The sequence below is a fragment of the Lactuca sativa genome, chromosome 2 (assembly GCF_002870075.4).
Source record: "Lactuca sativa cultivar Salinas chromosome 2, Lsat_Salinas_v11, whole genome shotgun sequence".
NCBI classification, from domain to species: Eukaryota; Viridiplantae; Streptophyta; class Magnoliopsida; order Asterales; family Asteraceae; genus Lactuca; species Lactuca sativa.
The window spans coordinates 142,404,823-142,423,946 of NC_056624.2; the positions used below are offsets into that span (position 1 = coordinate 142,404,823).

General features: G+C 32.3%; 1 protein-coding gene, 1 long non-coding RNA gene and 3 other non-coding genes across 5 annotated transcripts; all 5 read right to left on the bottom strand.

The window, feature by feature from the left end:
• Nucleotides 1-1,866: 1,866 nt before the first annotated feature.
• LOC111887813 (UDP-glycosyltransferase 43) lies at nt 1,867-3,580 on the bottom strand. Its single transcript, XM_023883959.3, has one exon. It carries the CDS (start codon nt 3,467-3,469, stop codon nt 1,997-1,999), a length of 1,473 nt encoding a protein of 490 aa, XP_023739727.1. The 5' UTR covers nt 3,470-3,580; the 3' UTR covers nt 1,867-1,996.
• A 6,930-nt stretch (nt 3,581-10,510) lies between these two features.
• Nucleotides 10,511-10,723, bottom strand: LOC111887841 (small nucleolar RNA U3). The gene has a single exon (XR_002848928.1). It is a non-coding gene; the product is annotated as a small nucleolar RNA U3 (small nucleolar RNA).
• Nucleotides 10,724-12,500: 1,777 nt separating this feature from the next.
• Nucleotides 12,501-14,396, bottom strand: LOC122196478 (uncharacterized). Its single transcript, XR_006188174.2, has 2 exons — nt 13,746-14,396; nt 12,501-12,800 (listed from the first exon to the last, which is right to left on the bottom strand). It is a non-coding gene; the product is annotated as an uncharacterized LOC122196478 (long non-coding RNA).
• Nucleotides 14,045-14,257, bottom strand: LOC111887842 (small nucleolar RNA U3). The gene has a single exon (XR_002848930.1). It is a non-coding gene; the product is annotated as a small nucleolar RNA U3 (small nucleolar RNA).
• Nucleotides 14,397-17,284: 2,888 nt separating the features above from the next.
• On the bottom strand, nt 17,285-17,497 carry LOC111887840 (small nucleolar RNA U3). The gene has a single exon (XR_002848927.2). It is a non-coding gene; the product is annotated as a small nucleolar RNA U3 (small nucleolar RNA).
• Nucleotides 17,498-19,124: the final 1,627 nt, after the last annotated feature.

Here is a 19,124-nt window from a genome sequence, read left to right on the forward strand (position 1 = left end):
TAAAAAAACCTACCTAGTTTTGCTAAAAGACCTACACATTTTATTTTTATTTACATAAGAAACCATGTGGTTTTTGGTTCTAGATTCGCCACTGACCCTTGGTTAGTATTATGTTGAAATAGAAGCTAAGGTAATTTAGTACTCTGTTTTCTTTTTCTCTTTAGTTGGTGTGAATGTGATAACGGAAAGCTGTGACTTCATATGAATGAATAAATTGTAATGTCAGCTCTTAATATTGGTGACAAATACACCTCTGCTACTTTATTGTTGTTATGATCTTCTGTATTCCAAAGTCAATCGGCTTCACCCTTTAAACATTTTTTCCCTCCCGAATAATCAATCAACCATGTAGTGCATGTAAACCCCTTTTGGAAATGGTTTAATTGAATTCGACTCCCGGCAACGCGGGGCCACTTTTCTAGTATACCATTAATTATACACTATAAACAAACCTATTAATGTATTACCTTTAATTTTTTACATATCCAATTAATAAATTTTAGAAACAGACTAACGAAACACATACTAATTATTATCCTTCTTTGAGATTAAATCAAGAAAATCGGTCTGATGCTACGTTCACACAAGTGTCTGCAAAAAACACATACAGAACCGAACTGCAAAAAACAACTAAATCTCCTTTAATAACCTATAACATTTATAACATAAAAGAAAAACATGCATCAACTATTTGACACCAACTCAACATATTTTCCACATATTTCAGCGGCGAGGCATAGAAACTTTTTTCATGGGCATTCTTCAAACCTAAGTTACCTTATTTACACCCAACACCTAAAAATTCATTAATGAATGTAACATAAATGGCAACCATATTCCTATTACAATTACAAGCTAATTTATTTATACATACTAGGAATATTAGTTTCAATGACATGTGGAAAATCAATGGTTGCCATTAAACGACCAAATATAATCTGTAACAACAACCGACTGAAGAGCATCTCCTAATTGAACCACACGGCGGAAACAAAGGCTTCCCAAAGGATGTTCTTAAATAAAGAACCATTAGGCGTACCATGCAGCCTAGAAAAACATTTCTTTTTGAGAAATTAACAAAAATCATTTCAAGTTATATATGATATAAAAAAGATGTGAAACTTATGTACTACAAGTTTATTAAAAATAAATTTAATAAAAGTTTAATACAAAGTTAGAGTGACATAATCAATTGGATGTCTATGCGTGATATCAATGATTTAAGCTTTAATTCTAAAAGATTTGAAACACAAAGGAAATAAACAACTATCGAACATTTATTCAAAAATTTAATATAATTATATACCTTACATTAGTAAAATGTGGATTTTAAATTTAAGAAAATGAAACACACAAGAAAAATGACATGAAAAAAATAATTCAAAAATCCTGTAATCCAGGTGCTAAAGTGTGGGTGTTTTATATCCATTGAACAAAGACGGGTTGTAATTGTATAGCATTTGTTAAATTTAATTAAAAAATTTCAATTAAATTGTTAGTTACTAAGTAAGGAAGTGAGGTGAATAATTTTTTTTAGGTGCTTTGGTCCATCCCATATCGATTGGTGTAAGAAACCGGGAAAGGTGAAGGTGGCTATAAAATACAAGGAGCTACATTACAAGCAAAAGTCATGGAGAGGTCTGTCTGCCAATTTAAGTCTGAGCTCCTTAAGGCATGGTTTCCTCAAGAGATAGGGCTTAACCTTTATTGAGTATTAGTCTTTTTTTTTTTTTTCTTTAAGATCATCTCTAATCAAATCGACCTGTTACAACTTACTGAACCATTCTCAATCGAGAATACAATTTCACATGTAAGACATAGAATGTTGTCAAATGCATCAACATTTTCTCTTAATACAATTGTAACTAAATAATACCAAATAGAATCTACTCATAAAATTGATTTTCTTATAGCTTATACACCAATATATTATGTTAATAAAACAGAACAGATTTGACAAATAAATTACCCTTGCAAACATTCCAAATCAGGTATTTTATATGTTGGATAGAAGAACATCAATCAAATCCCCAAGAGCTTTAAACGAAGAACCATTTTCCATCAAAGCTTTATTGCTCTTCTCACTCATTTCTTTGACCTTTTTCCTCAACTCACCATCACCACCGTCCATCAACTCCCTCACACCTCGCTCCACATCCTCCGCCAACACCAGATCACCACCCTTATCTCTACTATCCAACCTTATCTCCACACCCAATCCCAGCTCTCGTACCATTTCAAAAGCATTCAATTGTTGCTCTCCATATAAAGGCCACGTGGCAATCGGTACACCATACGATATACTCTCCAAGATTGAGTTCCAGCCACAATGGGAGACAAACCCACCAATCGATTTGTGTGCCAGCACACTCACCTGTGGGACCCACCCACACACCAATCCTATCTCAGCAGTTCGATCAATGAACCCATCTGGAAACAAAGACTCGTCAAGATTTTCATAATCGTTTGGAAGCTTTAGCTTCGCCTTCGCCGGTTCACGTAATGCCCATAAAAACCGGTACCCGGCTCGCTCCAAACCTTTAGCTATTTCTCTCACCTGAACCGGGGTTAAAGTCCCCATGCTACCAAAACACAGGAAAACAACTGATGATTCAGGCTGCCGGTCGAGCCATTCGATGGTCTTTTCATGCCCAGACCGGTTTGAATGCCACTTAGCCGGTCCAACATGGTCGATAATCGGTCCAACCGGGTATATTGGAGGCAAATCCATGTAATTGGAAGAGAAAGAGTCAAGCGCGTAGGGTTCGAGCTCCTGAAACGTATTTACAATGATACCCCTGGTCTCTTTGTATCTAAGGGTGTGACGTACAAACGTCGAGTAACCAAATTCTTCTTTTTTGATACAGAACGATGGAAAGATGTTCGACGGAATCGCATTGGCGTAACTAGGTACTGCTAACTCGGTGACGAAAGACTCGGTGGCTGGCAACGTTGTGAGGTGGAGCATAAAGCCAAGAGACGCCGCCGGAGACGAGAAGAAAAGGTAACACGGAATGTTGAGATCGTTGGCGACGTCGATCATGGAAGTGCAGAACATATCGATGAACAATCCAACGAGTGGCACCGGTTCCGAGTCGGAAACAGTAGTTTGGAGGTGGTTGAGTGTTTGTTTGATTATGGGTTTGTGATTTTCTATATAACCAGAAATAAACTCGATGCCGGAGCTGTACTGATCTGGCGGCGGCGAGTCAACATGGTGGAGCTGGATGAATCGGATTTGTTTGTTGGCGATGCGTGATTGGATGTAGTCGTCGAGGATTGGCCGTTGCGGCATGGAGATGGCGAGAATTACGACGGAGATATGACTGGGATGGTGGTTGATGAGGTGGGTTGCAAACTCCACGGCCGGTATAAGGTTACCCATGGACGGTGTTGCGATGATCGCTACCTCTGCTCGCCTCATTTCTTGAACTTGGGGTTTTTCTCCGGCGACTATGGGAAACTTCATCAATTGTAATACATACTCTGGAATTTAGATCGATGGTATTTATTATCTTATATTGGTACATGCAAATATCAAAATATGTGTGGACTGAATCACTTACGTGTTACGTGCTTTTGTTGTTTTGCGTTACAAAACTTTTAATTTGCATTTAAAATTTATGAAGTTTTCAACATGCAATAAAGATTTTAGAAACTAACAATTGCGTATTATAATTGATAATTAATAATACACAAGTATATATAATGCAAATATGTTAATTAATTTATTATTAAAGATATTAAAATTAATAATTTTTGTACATTTATAATTAAACCATTTAAAACAAAATTTTTTCAACGTAACGCTTTTGATCATTATGTGTAGGATCAAAAAAAAAAAAAAAAAAAGTAATAAAACCCATATAAAAAACATGTTTTGACGTTGGTGTTGAAAATGGCTCTATACGTATCGTAAAGCTATACGGTATATGAGGGTACTAGGTTATAACCGGTGGAAACCATGATCGGTATATTTAAAATTTTTATATAGATAAAAAATAATAAATATAAAAAAACAAAGATATCGTCGCTTGTAAGTAATTATGAGTTAATTTGTTAAACAAAATAAACATAATAATGTTATTATGATATGATTTTGTATTTTCAAAATTTGAATTTGAATTGAATTTGATTTGTTACCATAAAAAAAAAAATAATAAAAATCATAGAAAAATGTCACGTGTCAAAAAGACATTCTAAAAAATTAACACGTGTTATTTTTAGGTTTTATTTATTAGAAAAGATAGATTAATGATAAGATCAATTCTCTAAAGAATTCAAAATTTTGTTCACCATAGCGTTTCAATGATGTGTGTCAAGCAAAAAAGACATCCAAAAACACATGTAAAAAGAGGTTCAAAGTCAATAGAACCCTTTCAAAGTGTTTGCTAAGAAGTTTTCCTTCCCACTTTATTAAATATTAGGTTATAACCCGTAGACACTACGGGTGAAAAATATTAAAATAATTCTTAACAAAATTTTATGGTAACTATTGACCAATAATAATAATAAAAAAAATAATTTATAAATATAGTTGTTTTGTCTGTAAGTTCATAATGATAATTCATAACAATATAATAAAAAAAATTAGGGATGTACCCCCGCGTCGCGGGGGCTAGACGATATTAAATGAGAAAGCCTAGAAAATAAATATAAGAAATAATCATTTAACAAATTCAACACATATATTTGGATAACTCTCATGGCTACAAATTCACCATAATAATTGACTAATTTATTTTGAATGCAAGGTGGAAATGCGTCTTTGACTGAAATATAATTGTACGCTTTCGAACAAAAACCAAGAGAGTGACCCCAGAAATCTACAAACGTTTAGGAAGATTAAAAAAAACTCCTCTATAATTTGGATGAGTGAAAGAATCTCAAAACCCTCATCAACGCTACAAACAGTAAATAAACAAAAGTAAGATGCTATTTCATGCACCTTTGGCTTGCTACAAGAAGCAATTCTAAAATCTAAGAAGTTGTTCAAGTGATGACATTATTTTCATATCCTTTGGAAAAACTTGGATAACTGGTTTCTTGCCATCAAAAGAGTCGGTCCAAGATGTGGTAAAATTTACATGTAAAATTCAGAAAGCGCATATAGTTTTCCCCTAATTTTTATTAGTAATTCATTATTCCTTTTTCATACATGAGTGGTGTCTACAAGTGTCTTTTGGCACATTAAAGGTTCAATCTGATGTTACTATTAAAGATGAATATAGAAGGTTATTAAAATATATGTAATTGATATTTCAAAGTAACATGCTCAAATAAAAAGAAAAAAATAAAAGTAAGATGCTATAATAAACATATAACTGAAAAGTACATTACTATTTCTTTCCTTTAATAATGCCTTTTCACTTTTTTCCGACTTTTTATAAATTAAAGTTTTAGCGTTTACCTAACAAAATCAATCGATTGTCAATCTGATTGCAAAAATTAAAGAAAGCGTAGATTCTTTTTTGAGCAGCTTGATTATTGACCTACTAAAATTACAAAAAAACAACATATGAAAAGAGATTCAACAACAACCTAGTATGGTACATATGTAGCATAATCCCCAACAGAACCATCCTAACTTTCAACAACATAGACAAAACCAGTAGTACTCATCTTAATAGTGTTAACAAAATGAAATTGCATGCATTCATGATTTTTTTTCTTCAATTACACACACACACACACACACACACATATATATATATATATTCAATCTCACTATGTTGTTATTTTCTTCATTAGGATTTGAATTTTTTTACATGTGGACAACAATAAGATTTTGAATTGTTAATTTCCTTTTCCTAATATAGAGGATAATACATACAAAAAGAAGGGATGATAATATGGTAACTACTTTTTTATATCTAAGTGGATTATTAATCATTAAATTCCTTGTTTCAAAATAATGAAAAAAACATGTAAGTTCTATAAGTGCCTCAATTACCATTTTTACCCAAGACCGTTCACAAAAGGGACTTACATATTAACTTTTCCACCTTCACTGAAAAAACAATTTTTTGATGTACGTAAAGTTTACATTTCAAGTTGAAATCTCTATTTGTATACATGTTATTAACTAGTATAATTCATAAGGTGTTAAATCTTAAAATGGCAACATTAGAAATAGGAAATGTGGCAAAAAAGAATCTATGCGTAGAAAAGAATGGTGTTCCATTCCACTAATTTAAATTACACTATAAATTAATGCGAGTATGGAAAAACAGTAGTTCGGAGGTTGTTGAGTGTTTGTTTGATTATGGGTTTATGATTTTCTATATAACGAGAAATAAACTCGATGCCGGAGCTGTACTGATCTGGCAGCGGCGAGTCAACATGGTGGAGCTGGATGAATCGGATTTGTTTGTTGGCGATGCGTGATTGGATGTAGTCGTCGAGGATTGGCCGTTGCGGCATGGAGATGGCGAGAATTACGACGGAGATATGACTGGGATGGTGGTTGATGATCGCTACCTCTGCTCGCCTCATTTCTTGAACTTGGGGTTCTTCTCCGGCGACTGTCAGAATCCTCATCAATTGTAATACGTACTCTCGAATTTAGATCGACGGTATTTATGATCTTCTATTGGTACATGCAAATATCAAAATATGTGTGGACTGAATCACTTACGTGTTACGAGCTTTTGGGCGTGTTTGGCAAAAGTAGCTGGTAGCGGGTAGCGGTTAGCTGATAGCGGGTAGCTGGTAGCTTGTAGCAGGAAGCTGTAGCTTTTATTTGTTATATGAATGTTTGGCAAAAGTAGCTGGAAGCTTTTGAAATATATAAAATTACATAAAATGACAATTGATTAAAAATAAAAAAGTATATAAATATATTTTTAAGGGTAATTATGGAAATTGATTTTAAAAACTCCGGAGCGTTTTGTTAAAAGCTACATGAAGTAGCTTTTAGAATCGGAGCGTTTTGATAAAACTAAAAGCTAAACGCTCGTACTGCCAAACGAAACTTTTTGTTTAAACTAGAGCGTTTTGTCAAAAGCTAAAAGTTAGAAGCTCCCAAACGCTTCCAAAAGCTCCGTGCCAAACACGCCCATTGTCGTTTTGCGTTACAAAACTTTTAATTTGCATTTAAAATTTATGAAGTTTTCAACATGCAATAAAGGTTTTAGAAATTAACAATTGCGTATTATAATTGATAATTAATAATACAAAAGTATATATAATGCAAATATGTTAATTAATTTATTATTAAACATATTAAAATAAATAATATTTGTTCAATTAAACCATTTAAAACAAAAAATTTTCAACGTAACGCTTTTGATAATTATGTGTTGGATCAAAAAAAAAAAAAAAAATCTACTAAAACCCATATAAAAAACGTGTTTTGACGTTGGTGTTGAAAATGGCTCTATAGGATATCCTAAAGCTATACGGTATATGAGGGTATTAATGATAAGATCAATTCTCTAAAGAATTCAAATTTTGTTCACCATAGCGTTTCAATGATGTGTGTCAAGCAAAAAAGACACCAAAAACACATGTAAAAAGAGGTTCAAAGTCAATAGAACCCTTTCAAAGTGTTTGCTAAGAAGTTTTCCTTCCCACTTTATTAAGTATTTTCATTTTTTGGGTGATTAATACAAATGTGAGAAGGGAGAAATGGACATCGACAAGGGTTCAAGGTCCCCCCGACCATACTACTGATAGAAAAATGGTGCTCAAATCATGTGCAATGTACAAGACTACAATCATTAATGAAAGAGTACAAGTCATAGACTCATAGTAGCATTATTATCTTTTTTATCTTGTTGCATAAAAAAATCATATACCAGAAAGCTCTATATGATCATAATCTCCTTCAGGCATTTGATTGGACACTTGATTTGCATATATAATTTGGCCACATAACCTAATAAGCACGAACAACACGAAAAGGATAGCACAAAAAAAGATTCAGTTAACAGTAATACATCTTTTACATATAATCATATGTATAGTTTGATTATTTCAATTTTTGTTACTTATTACCAACCAACATTAACCCAATCTTTTATTAGAAAAAATATTTATACCAACTTTATTGTTTTTAAGATTTTTTTAATTTTAAAATAAACTACAGTTTCGTATATATAATGGTGACAATTTATAACACGACACGACATATATATACGATAAGACGGAATTGGAGTTTGAGTTCATGTTCATGTCATTTTTACGTCAAATGTAAAAAACATGACGTCATATCGTGTTCAAGATTTTACACAAAATTGACAAGATAGTAATATGTGTTTGTAATGTTTTTGTGTTTATTGTGTTTTGTTAGATTTATTTTGAATTAAATAAACTTAAAGTTTATTGTATTGTACTTTTTTTTTGTGTTTGTCATTTTAATCGTATTTTAATTGGTTTATTTTCGAATTAGTTAACAAAACACGAAATCATACCGTGATATCCTGTTTGAGTTATATAAAAATTGTTATTTTAGCAAAAAAAAAAAACATGAGAAATGTCTATTTGTCACCCTTAGGTAGCGTTTGGTGGGTGAAACAGAACTGGACTGGACGAAACAAGATTTTTTTAAAAGGCGTTTGACATGTATAGAAAAGGAACACAAGAGGTTATTGACCAAGTTAAATGAGACTAATTCTTAAAAATTTAGTCCAACCAAAAAAGGTAGAACACAATGGAACAATAAATATTTGACCAAAATACCCACCCTAAAACAAATTCTACTCCTCGTTTAACATTTCTTCCATCGTTTTTTACTTCTATTACATTTTTGTTTTGCCTCTTACATTTTCAATTGTTTATTCAAAGGGGCTTCAAGTTGCAAAAATGATAGAGTGAATAAATATCAATTTCATTTATGTTTCTTTTCTCCTTTTTATTTTATTACATTAATTTTATTAGTGATTACATCCCATTTTAATTTACTTTATAACATATTTACACATTCCCCCATAGTAGACCTGACAATTTGTGTATTCATGTCATGAAAACGTGTCAGCAATGAATTTGACACGATACGATTACACGATAAGAATTAAGTTTTATCTCAATTTTTAAGATTTATCCGTGTCGTGTATTCGTGTTTTGTCGCGTCTCTCACAGATTCATGTCTTCGTGTCTGAAATTGTCAGGTTTACCCCATAGCACCGCCAAAGCGAAAAAGAAATTCCAATCGGTGGGTTGTGTGTAAATTTTTTATTTTTAATTACTCTTTAATACGATTATTATAATGTATTATACCCTAAAACAAAATGGGAATAATTTATAAACTTTTTGATAAATTCAAGGATGATTAAGTAATTTTACAATCTTGTTCCATTGAGTCCTAGCTTTGCCAAACGCTATATAGATAAATCATTGTAGTTCTGTCCAGTCCAATTCTATATTATTCTGTTCGGTTCAGACCTGTTCAGTCCCATTACCAAAAGCTACCTTAATAATATATATGACAAGTCCATGGAAAAAAATTATCCACTTGAAAGGTAAAATCCTCATCAACCCATGCGACACCTGGCATATGAATTGGACTCAAGCACAACTCATCATCCACAAACAATTACCATCATCTTTTACCAAATTGCCCCACCCATCGCCACATTTTTTTCTCCCCTAACACGCCCTTAGCCGGAAAACAATAGATATGCTCTTTTGTCTGTTGTTGATCGGTTTCATTTACTGTCCTTGAATTATATGAAATGGTGGTAAATAAAGTGAGGTCGTTTGGACATGTGAATTTGTCATCCACAATTTTAGCATTCTTTCTCCATGCAATCGCTAAATTCGGGGAAAAATGCCCTTTATTGGTTTTAGATTTTTGCTTGTACAAAAAATAAGAAATTTCCATCCAATCTCTACTCTTTAGAGGTACGAATTTGCTTCCCATATAACATGGTAATTAAGTGATAAGTAACCATACAAAGCAGAAACATCCAAAGCCTCTAAACTGTTTTCCGTAAGTCATAAAATAAGAATATAGAGTATAGATTATAAACAACATTATCAAATTGAGAAAAGTGATCCTACAATTTTAGTGATAAGATCCGTTCTTTAAAGAATTCATTAATTTATTATCAACACTCTCAAAGATCACAAACTTCCAAGCTTCAATCCAGAAGAGTTGGCATATATTGAAAAGTTGGGGTGCTTATTTAAAGCATTATTTTCCTTACAAATCATTTCTGTTCTTCAAATATATAAAAATTTGTCATATTTCTATTCCTTAAGCAAACAGATTATGACATTGTTTATTTGATTTCCTGAGTTTGTTTACTTATGAGGCATGTTATTTCCTTGGGTTAAGATTTCATCTTGGTCATGGGATTTCAATGATACCCAAAAATGGAAGGTACCCTTTGAAAGAGTTTGCCAATAAGTTATCATGGCAGCCTTTCTACACACTTGATTAAGTACTACATTTTTTAGGTGCTCAAATCATTATTTATTAGCAATGTAAAAATCATACCAAAAAGCTCAGCATTTCATCGAACACTTGCTATGCATCGCATTTACACAGGCACCAAAAAGATTAAGTTATCTGTCAGACAACCATGTAGCCATGCCAGGACCCATCAGATGGATTGGCAACGATCATCTACTGAGCCATAGCCGAGACCATGAAGCTCTGTTAATCACGCTCTGGCTACATGGTCGTGATTCATCAACCAGACATGGGTTTCTGTCTTCTTAGGAATCAAGAATACAGAGGTACGAGCATATAGAACAGATCCTGTTCAAGTAAGGTCGTGCTTAATGGTCTCAACAACCAGAATACAACGCCGATTTATCTGCACTTCAGAGGCGATGTGGGATGTCGCTTCTAGATTCTTGGGTCTCCTTTGTTACCTTGTGTATAGGGACTGGTAAGAAATTAAGTGGAACTAATTCACACACGTTTTAATCTTTACTTACTTTTTAACTGTCTATATTTTTGGACATTTCTCCCTCACTAAATTAAAAATAGAGAAAATGACAAAAATAGCCATTTACACTAATGAGATTACAAAAATAGCAAAAATAAAAAAAAATCAAAATTAGAAAATTAGCCCACAATTTCGCAGATGGAGATGCCCCATCTGCGAAATCAGCATCTCATCTGCGAATGTACAAGCACCTAAAGCAGAACTGTGCTTTAGGTGCTTTTAATTTTTTTTTTTTTTTTTTTTTCTATATAAGGGTAATTTCGCAGATGGAATAGGTCCATCTGCGATTTACTCTCATTCTATTTGCGAAATTGTGGTTTTTTTTTTGTATTTTTTTTAGTTTGACTATAAAATGAATTGGTTTGACTATGAAATCATGTTGCTATATAAAAAGTTTTGTAGAAAAATATCATTTTGGTTGATATTTGTTTAGGAACTTTCTCTACAATTTGCTCAAAAAATGATTGAATATTTGGTTTGTCTTGTAACCGGTGGGAGATGGCAAGTTAATGGAACTTGATTTATATAACAACCAAAATGATATTTTTCTACAAAACTTTTATATAGCAACATGATTTCGTAGTCAAACCAATTCATTTCATAGTCAAACTAAAAAAAATACAAAAAAAAATCACAATTTCGCAGATAGAATGAGAGTAAATCGCAGATGGACCTATTCCATCTGCGAAATTACCCCTATATATACAGAAAAAAAATTAAAAAAAAAAATTAAACGCACCTGCGAATGTACAAGCACCTAAAGCACAGCTGTGCTTTAGGTGCTTGTACATTCGCAGATGAGATGCTCATTTCGCAGATGGGGCATCTCCATCTGCGAAATCGTAGGCTAATTTTGTAATTTCGATTTTTTTGGCTATTTTTGTAATGCAATTAGTATAAATGGCTATTTTTGTCATTTTCTCTTAAAAATATTATAATTATAATTATTAATAAATCTATCTCAAGTTAATATTTTATTAATAGATATTATCTATTTATCTTTCTCTTTTGCGTATAATCATATATAGTTTGAGTATTTCAATTTCTGTTATTTATTAGTTATTACAAATTTTATCGTTTTTAAGATTACAAAAAAAATAATTTTTTTTTATTTTAAGATTAACTAAAATTTCATAAAAATTGCTTATCAATATAAAATCAGTATTAGGGACATTGGGAATTTAATTGCTCACAATGTTAAAAGCTATGCTTGACATAATAACTTAAAAATTAACTAATAGCTAAAAAGTTAATTGATAATATATAGGCTAACTGATAAAAAATAACATTTGCTAAAAATAATTAATAAGTTAGTTTGAAAACGTCAAATGACATACAAATGACATACATGAGGATATAGAAAATGTATTTAACAAACATAGTCTAAAGCTCCAATGGCAATATGAAAAAAGTCATTGAACTTTGTTTTTGCCTTTAGAAAATCAATTGTTAATATATATATATATATATATATATATATATATATATATATATATATATATATATATATATATATATATATATATATATAAGTGCTCATGTGTATACCATAAAAAAAATGTCAGTCTTGCATATTAAACCACTTCCTACTAATGGAAGATCTTAAGCCATCAATATTCATTTATAAAATAACAAGCACCAAAATCCTCGCAATCTAAAGACAACAAACAAGTGTTCCTCCTACTAAACACGATCGAACAACCAATTCACGTATCCTCGGTGTCAGTGAACTAAAGCAACAAAGGGACACCTCTAAAATCGATTCTCCATCAAGATAATACACCTACACAACAGAAATACACAAAATCTTATTTGGATGTGATGACGGGTCAGTGTTGACACCAGAGCCGCCCAGTGGAGTGTCTCCCATCATCGCTTAACAGGATGCAGTGTCCTGCTGCTCTGATACCATAAAGAACCGAATAAAGGAAAAACAATAATTACAAGAAATCGATATTGACATTGGATGAAGAAGGGATGTATATAATCCCAAAAGACAACCGGAGTACAACGAGATTTCAAATAAAAGGATAAAACAACTAGTAATTATCTAATGTGATTATCTAATAATGAAACGATAAACTCCTTTTTTATGAGGCTTTGCCAGATTCATGCACAGTATATGCTAAGTGTAGCTACTCGGGAGGGATTACAAACAACTATAAATAACACCACCACAAAATTCAATGAGGGAACAAGTAAGCAACTAAGTTGAGGCTCAAATTTCCCAAAGTAAACAAGAAGTCTGACTATAGGTATCATATGTCAAAAACTACACATTTGTTGGTATACCATGTTCTTATGTTATCAAATGTGGATTGGGGATATTTGTTCATCTATTCAACATTCAAAGGTTGCATATAACTCACCACACAATCAATTAATCATCAATCTTATGTTATCAACACCATCAAACTTCCTAGCTTCCATCCAGAAGAGTTGGTATATATTGAAATCTGGTGTGTTTATTTAAAGCATTCCTTTTCTTAAAAATCATTTATATTATTGAGAAGAAGATTATATCATTGCTTAAAAATCATTTATATTATTGAGAAGAAGATTCTCCATCAAGATAATACACAAACACAGCAACAACAATAACAATACACAAAAATCCTATCCCACAAACACAAAGCTCCCACCACATTTATTTTATTTATTTCCACATTCAGCTCTTAAAAATGTGATTTCAACTCATGTCACAAGTGGCATATGAATTGGACCCGAGGGGAAAAATGGCCATACATAACATAAGTACTGATAGAGAAAATGTTGCTTAAATCTTGAGCAATGTACAATCGCTTATACATGAATACAAGTCATAGTAGCATTATTGTCTTTGATTACCTTGTTACAGAAACTATGATTCCAAGTATCATAGTAGCATTGTTGTTTTTCTTAGCTCGTTACAATGCTAATGGAACTTGATGAAGCCAAAATCATACCAGAAAGCTCCAGCATCATAACCTGGTTCAGGCATTTAATCGAACACTTGTTTTGCATATACAAACTGGCCACATAACCTGGATGAGCAAGAATATCACGAAAATGACAGCATAATAAAGACTCTTTGATCATAATCTCCTTCAGGCATTTCATCAAACACTTGGTTTGCATTAGAAAAGGGACCAAAAAAAAGATGAAGTTATCTGTCAGACAACCATGTAGCCATGCCAGGACCCATCAGATGGATTAGCAACGATCATCTACTGAGCCATAGCCGAGACCATGAAGCTCTGTTAATCACGCTCTGGTTACATGGTCGTGGTTCATCAACCAGACATGGGTTTCTGTCTTCTTAGGAATCAAGAATACAGAGGTACGAGCCTATAGAACAGATCCTGTTCAAGTAAGGTCGTGCTTATCAGTCTCTCCAACCCTCAAATATCGCCGATTTATTTGCACTTCGGAGGCGATGTGGGATGTCGCCTCTAGATTCTTGGCTCTCATGGAATAAAGGGACTGGTAAGAAAATTGAGGGGAACTCATTCACACACTTTAAGCTTTAGTTACTTTTTAAGGGTTTCGTTTTTCCGTTTAATATTTTATTAAAAGATCTAATTTATTTATCTTTTCCCATTTACATATAAAATCATATATAGCAAATTTTATTATTTTTAAGATTATAAAAAATTTAAACATCTTCTATTTTTCAAATAAACTAAAACTTGGTATAATATTGTAGAGGCGGCGGTTCCATGAACCACGACACGGAACAAAAATTGGGACGGAATTGAAATTATGAAATCATATTTGTGTCGTTTTCATGTTAAATGTAAAACATACTATGTCATGTTATGTTATATTCGTCTTCAAAATTCTACATGAAATTGACAAGTTAGTAACATGTGTTTGTCATATTTTCTTATTTTTCGTATTGTATATTTTTGATGTTTGCCATTTTTATCATGTTTTAATTGGGTCATTATCAAATTTGTTGTTAGTGTCTCGAAAAGGATTGCGGTGGAGAACCGCATTTCCAATGGATCGTGTGAGTTCGCTGTTCAAGCTGATATTCTCACTCTATGTCCGAGTCATAGGAAATTCAGTATAGGATAATCCAAAAGGACATTTGTGAATCTAGTTACAAAGACACAAATCAAATTACTAGACGATTTTGAGTTCATTATAGAACAACAAGAGCTGAGAGACAAGGGCATAATTCACGACTCAATAGAGGAGTCGTATTTATTCTTTGACAAATTAGAGTTTTTGTCTTCTACATTAGTTAAAAGAATCACCGACAAGGGCTCTGCCCCTTCCCGCTAGGAGGCGTTGCCCTTAGGACTCTGCAAAAGAGTGTGACCCCTTGACCTATGTCATTTTGTCGTATCGGCTTATAATTAAATCTTAAATGCACTCCGCATTCACTTATAAAATACAAATAATAAGTCATTCAGCTCACATAGTAGTTCCAATTACACAAAATATCTTGCGATACCAAAATCACTAAACGTATAATATGGAATACAAATAATAAGTCTTTCAGTTTACATATTAGTTCCAATTACACAAAATATCTTGCGATACTAAAATCACTAACATTAATAAACAAAACACAATATCATATTGTGTTCATGTTGTATAAAAGTTATCGTGTCAGCAAAAAAATATAACACAAATGAGTATGAAAGTCCAAGAAAAAAAAATCCATTTGAAAGGTAAAAACATCATCTTTTGAAAGTAGATCATCAATGTAAAGTCCATATTAAAGAGCTTGGGAATTTATTTGTTCGTGGTGCTTAAAAGATCGCATTTTTTTTTCTAAGGTGTGGGGATCGGAGTATATCATAAAGTGATTGGACTTTGTTTTTGCCATTATGAGATCGGTTATTAAAAAAAAATGTGCTCATGTGTATACCATAAAAAGTGTCACTCTTACATATTAAACAACCTCCTACAAGCAATTACTAACCATAAAACCCTTTACTACGAAATAACAAGGAACAAAATCACCGAAATTAAAAGACAACAAATAAGCGTTCCTCCTACTAAACACAATTGGACAACCAATCTCGTATCCTTGGTGTCAATGAACTAAAGCAACAAAAAGCCATGTTTTAAAATAAACTACAATTTTGTATAAACATAATGATGTCAATTCATAGCACGAAACGACAAATATGCACACGATAGGATGGAATTGGGATTTGAGTTCATGTTCATGTCATTTTTATGTCAAATGTAAAAAACACGACGTCCTATCGTGTTCAGATTCTATACGAAATTGACAAGATAGTACCATGTGTTTGTCATGTTTTTGTGTTTATCGTGTTTTGTTGGATTAATTTTGAATTGAATGAACTTAAAGCTTATTGTATTGCATCTTTTTTGTGTTTGTCATTTAATTGGTTTGTTTTCAAATTAGTAGAACAAAACATGACATCATATCCTGCTTTGTGTTTGTGTTAAGCACGACAAAACTGTTTGATTTGTCACCCCTTAATAATATGTATGAGAAGTCCAAGGAAAAAATTTATCCACTTGAAAGGTAAAAACCTCATCAATCCATGTGACACCTGGCATATGAATTGGACTTGAGCGCGACTCATCATCTGTACATAAACAATTACCATCATCTTTTAACAAATTGCCCCACCAATCGCCACATTTTTTTCTCCCCTAACACGCCTTTGGCGGGAAAACAATAGATATGCTCTTTTGTCTGTTGTTGATCGGTTTCATTTACTGTCCTTGAATTATATGAAATGGTGGTAAATAAAGTGAGGTCGTTTGGACATGTGAATTTGTCGTCCACAATTTTAGCATTCTTTCTCCATGCAATCGCTAAACTCGGGGGAAAATGCCCTTTATTGGTTTTAGATTTTCACTTGTATAAAAAATAAGAAATTTCCATCCAATCTCTACTCTTTAGTGGTACAAATTTGCTTCCCATATAACATGGTAATTAAGTCGCCAGGAGATACGTAACCATACAAAGCAGAAACATCCAAAACCTATAAACTGTTTTCCGTAAGTCATAAAATAAGAATATAGAGTATAGATTATAAACAACATTATCAAATTGAGAAAAGTGATCCTACAATTTTAATGATAAGATCCATTCTTTAAAGAATTCATAAACTTATTATCAACACCCACAAAGATTACAAACTTCCAAGCTTCAAACCAGAAGAGTTGGCATATATTGAAAAGTTAGGGTGCTTATTTAAAGCATTATTTTCCTTACAAATCATTTCTGTTCTTCAAGTACATAAGAAAGTTCATAAAAAATTGTCATATTTCTATTCCATAAGCAAACAGATTATAACATTGTTTATTTGATTTCCTGAGTTTGTTTACAGGTTCAAAGTCAATGTAAAAATCATATACAAGAAAGTTGGGCATTTCATCGAACACTTGCTATGCAACCAAAAAGATATAGTTGTCTGTCAGACAACCATGTAGCCATGCCAGGACCCATCAGATGGATTGGCAACGATCATCTACTGAGCCACAGGCGAGACAATGAAGCTCTGTTAATCACGCTCTGGTTACATGGTCGTGGTTCATCAACCAGACATGGGTTTCCGTCTTCTTAGGAATCAAGAATACAGAGGTACGAGCCTATAGAACAGATCCTGTTCAAGTAAGGTCGTGCTTAATGGTCTCAACAACCAGAATACAACGCCGATTTATCTGCACTTCAGAGGCGATGTGGGATGTCGCTTCTAGATTCTTGGGTCTCCTTTGTTACCTTGTGTATAGGGACTGGTAAGAAATTAAGTGGAACTAATTCACACACGTTTTAATCCTTACTTGCTTTTTAACTGTCTATATTTTTGGACTTTTCTCCCTTACTAAATTAAAAATATTATAATTATAATTATTAATAAATCTATCTCAAGTTAATATTTTATTAATACAAATTATCTATTTACCTTTCTCTTTTACGTATAATCATATAAAGTTTCAAAATCTGTTACTTATTATCTATTTAAATATTTATCTTTCTCTTTTATCCCACCCATCACATTTTTTTTTCTCCCCTACACACCCTAGGTGGGAAACCAGTAAATATGCTATCTTGGCTGTTGATGATGAGTTCCATTTTTTTATTCTGATCAAAGACATATATATATATATATATATATATATATATATATATATATATATATATATATATATATATATATATATATATATATATATATATATATATATATATATATATATATATATGGTAGTTATACTCAATGACCAAAAATGTAATTTTCTCTATATTATTATTAAAGTATAGGTGGTAAATTACCATGAGGCTTTGCCATGCACAGTATATGCTATGTGTGGCTACTCGGGAGGGATTACAAACAACTATAAGTGGAGGCTCAAATTTCACAAAGTAAACAAGAAGTCTGACTATAGTTATCATATGTCAAAAACTACACATTTGTTGGTATACCATGCTCTTATCTCTTTTAAAATTGTAATTTTTAACATCTAGTAAATAACATAGCAAACTCCATGCTCTTATCTCTTTAAGTAAACAAGAAATCCGACTATAGTTAACATATGTATAGTTTTGAATATTTCAATTTTTGTTACTTATTACCACCAATCTTTTTATTAGAAAAAATTATTTAGAGCAAATTATATAGCTTTTAAGATGATAAAAAAATTAAATACTTTTTAATTTTAAAGTAAAGTAAAATTTCGTATAATATGTATGAGAAGTTCTAGAAAAAAAATATATATTTATCCACCGAAGTCTTACATATTAAATAGCTTTCTATTAGCAATCCAACATTTGATCTTAAACCATAAAACCCTTTATGAAATAACACGCAATAAATCCTCGAAATCAAAAGGCAACAAATAAGCGTTTCTACTACTAAATAAAGATTAACGTGATTGAATTTCTTGATCCGCTCAATAAACATTGACCATATAAATATACAATTGGGATCCTATAACTATGGAAAGTTATACAGATGCAATATGATCTATCCCTTATATATGTCGACTAAGAGTCCCCCGCAGTTTGAGCGGGAGGAAGTCAGATGCTCAAATTGTCACTGAAATCCAGGAATAGTTGTCTGGGTAAACATTTTGTGAAGATGTCTGCATATTGGTAAGCGGAAGGAACATTAAGAACTCGTATTTGGCCAATTGCAACTTTTTCACGAACAAAGAGTATATCCATTTCTATGTGTTTGGTGCGCTGATGTTGGACAGGAATACAAGATTACCGGATAAATAGACGACAGAGATATTATCACAATAGAT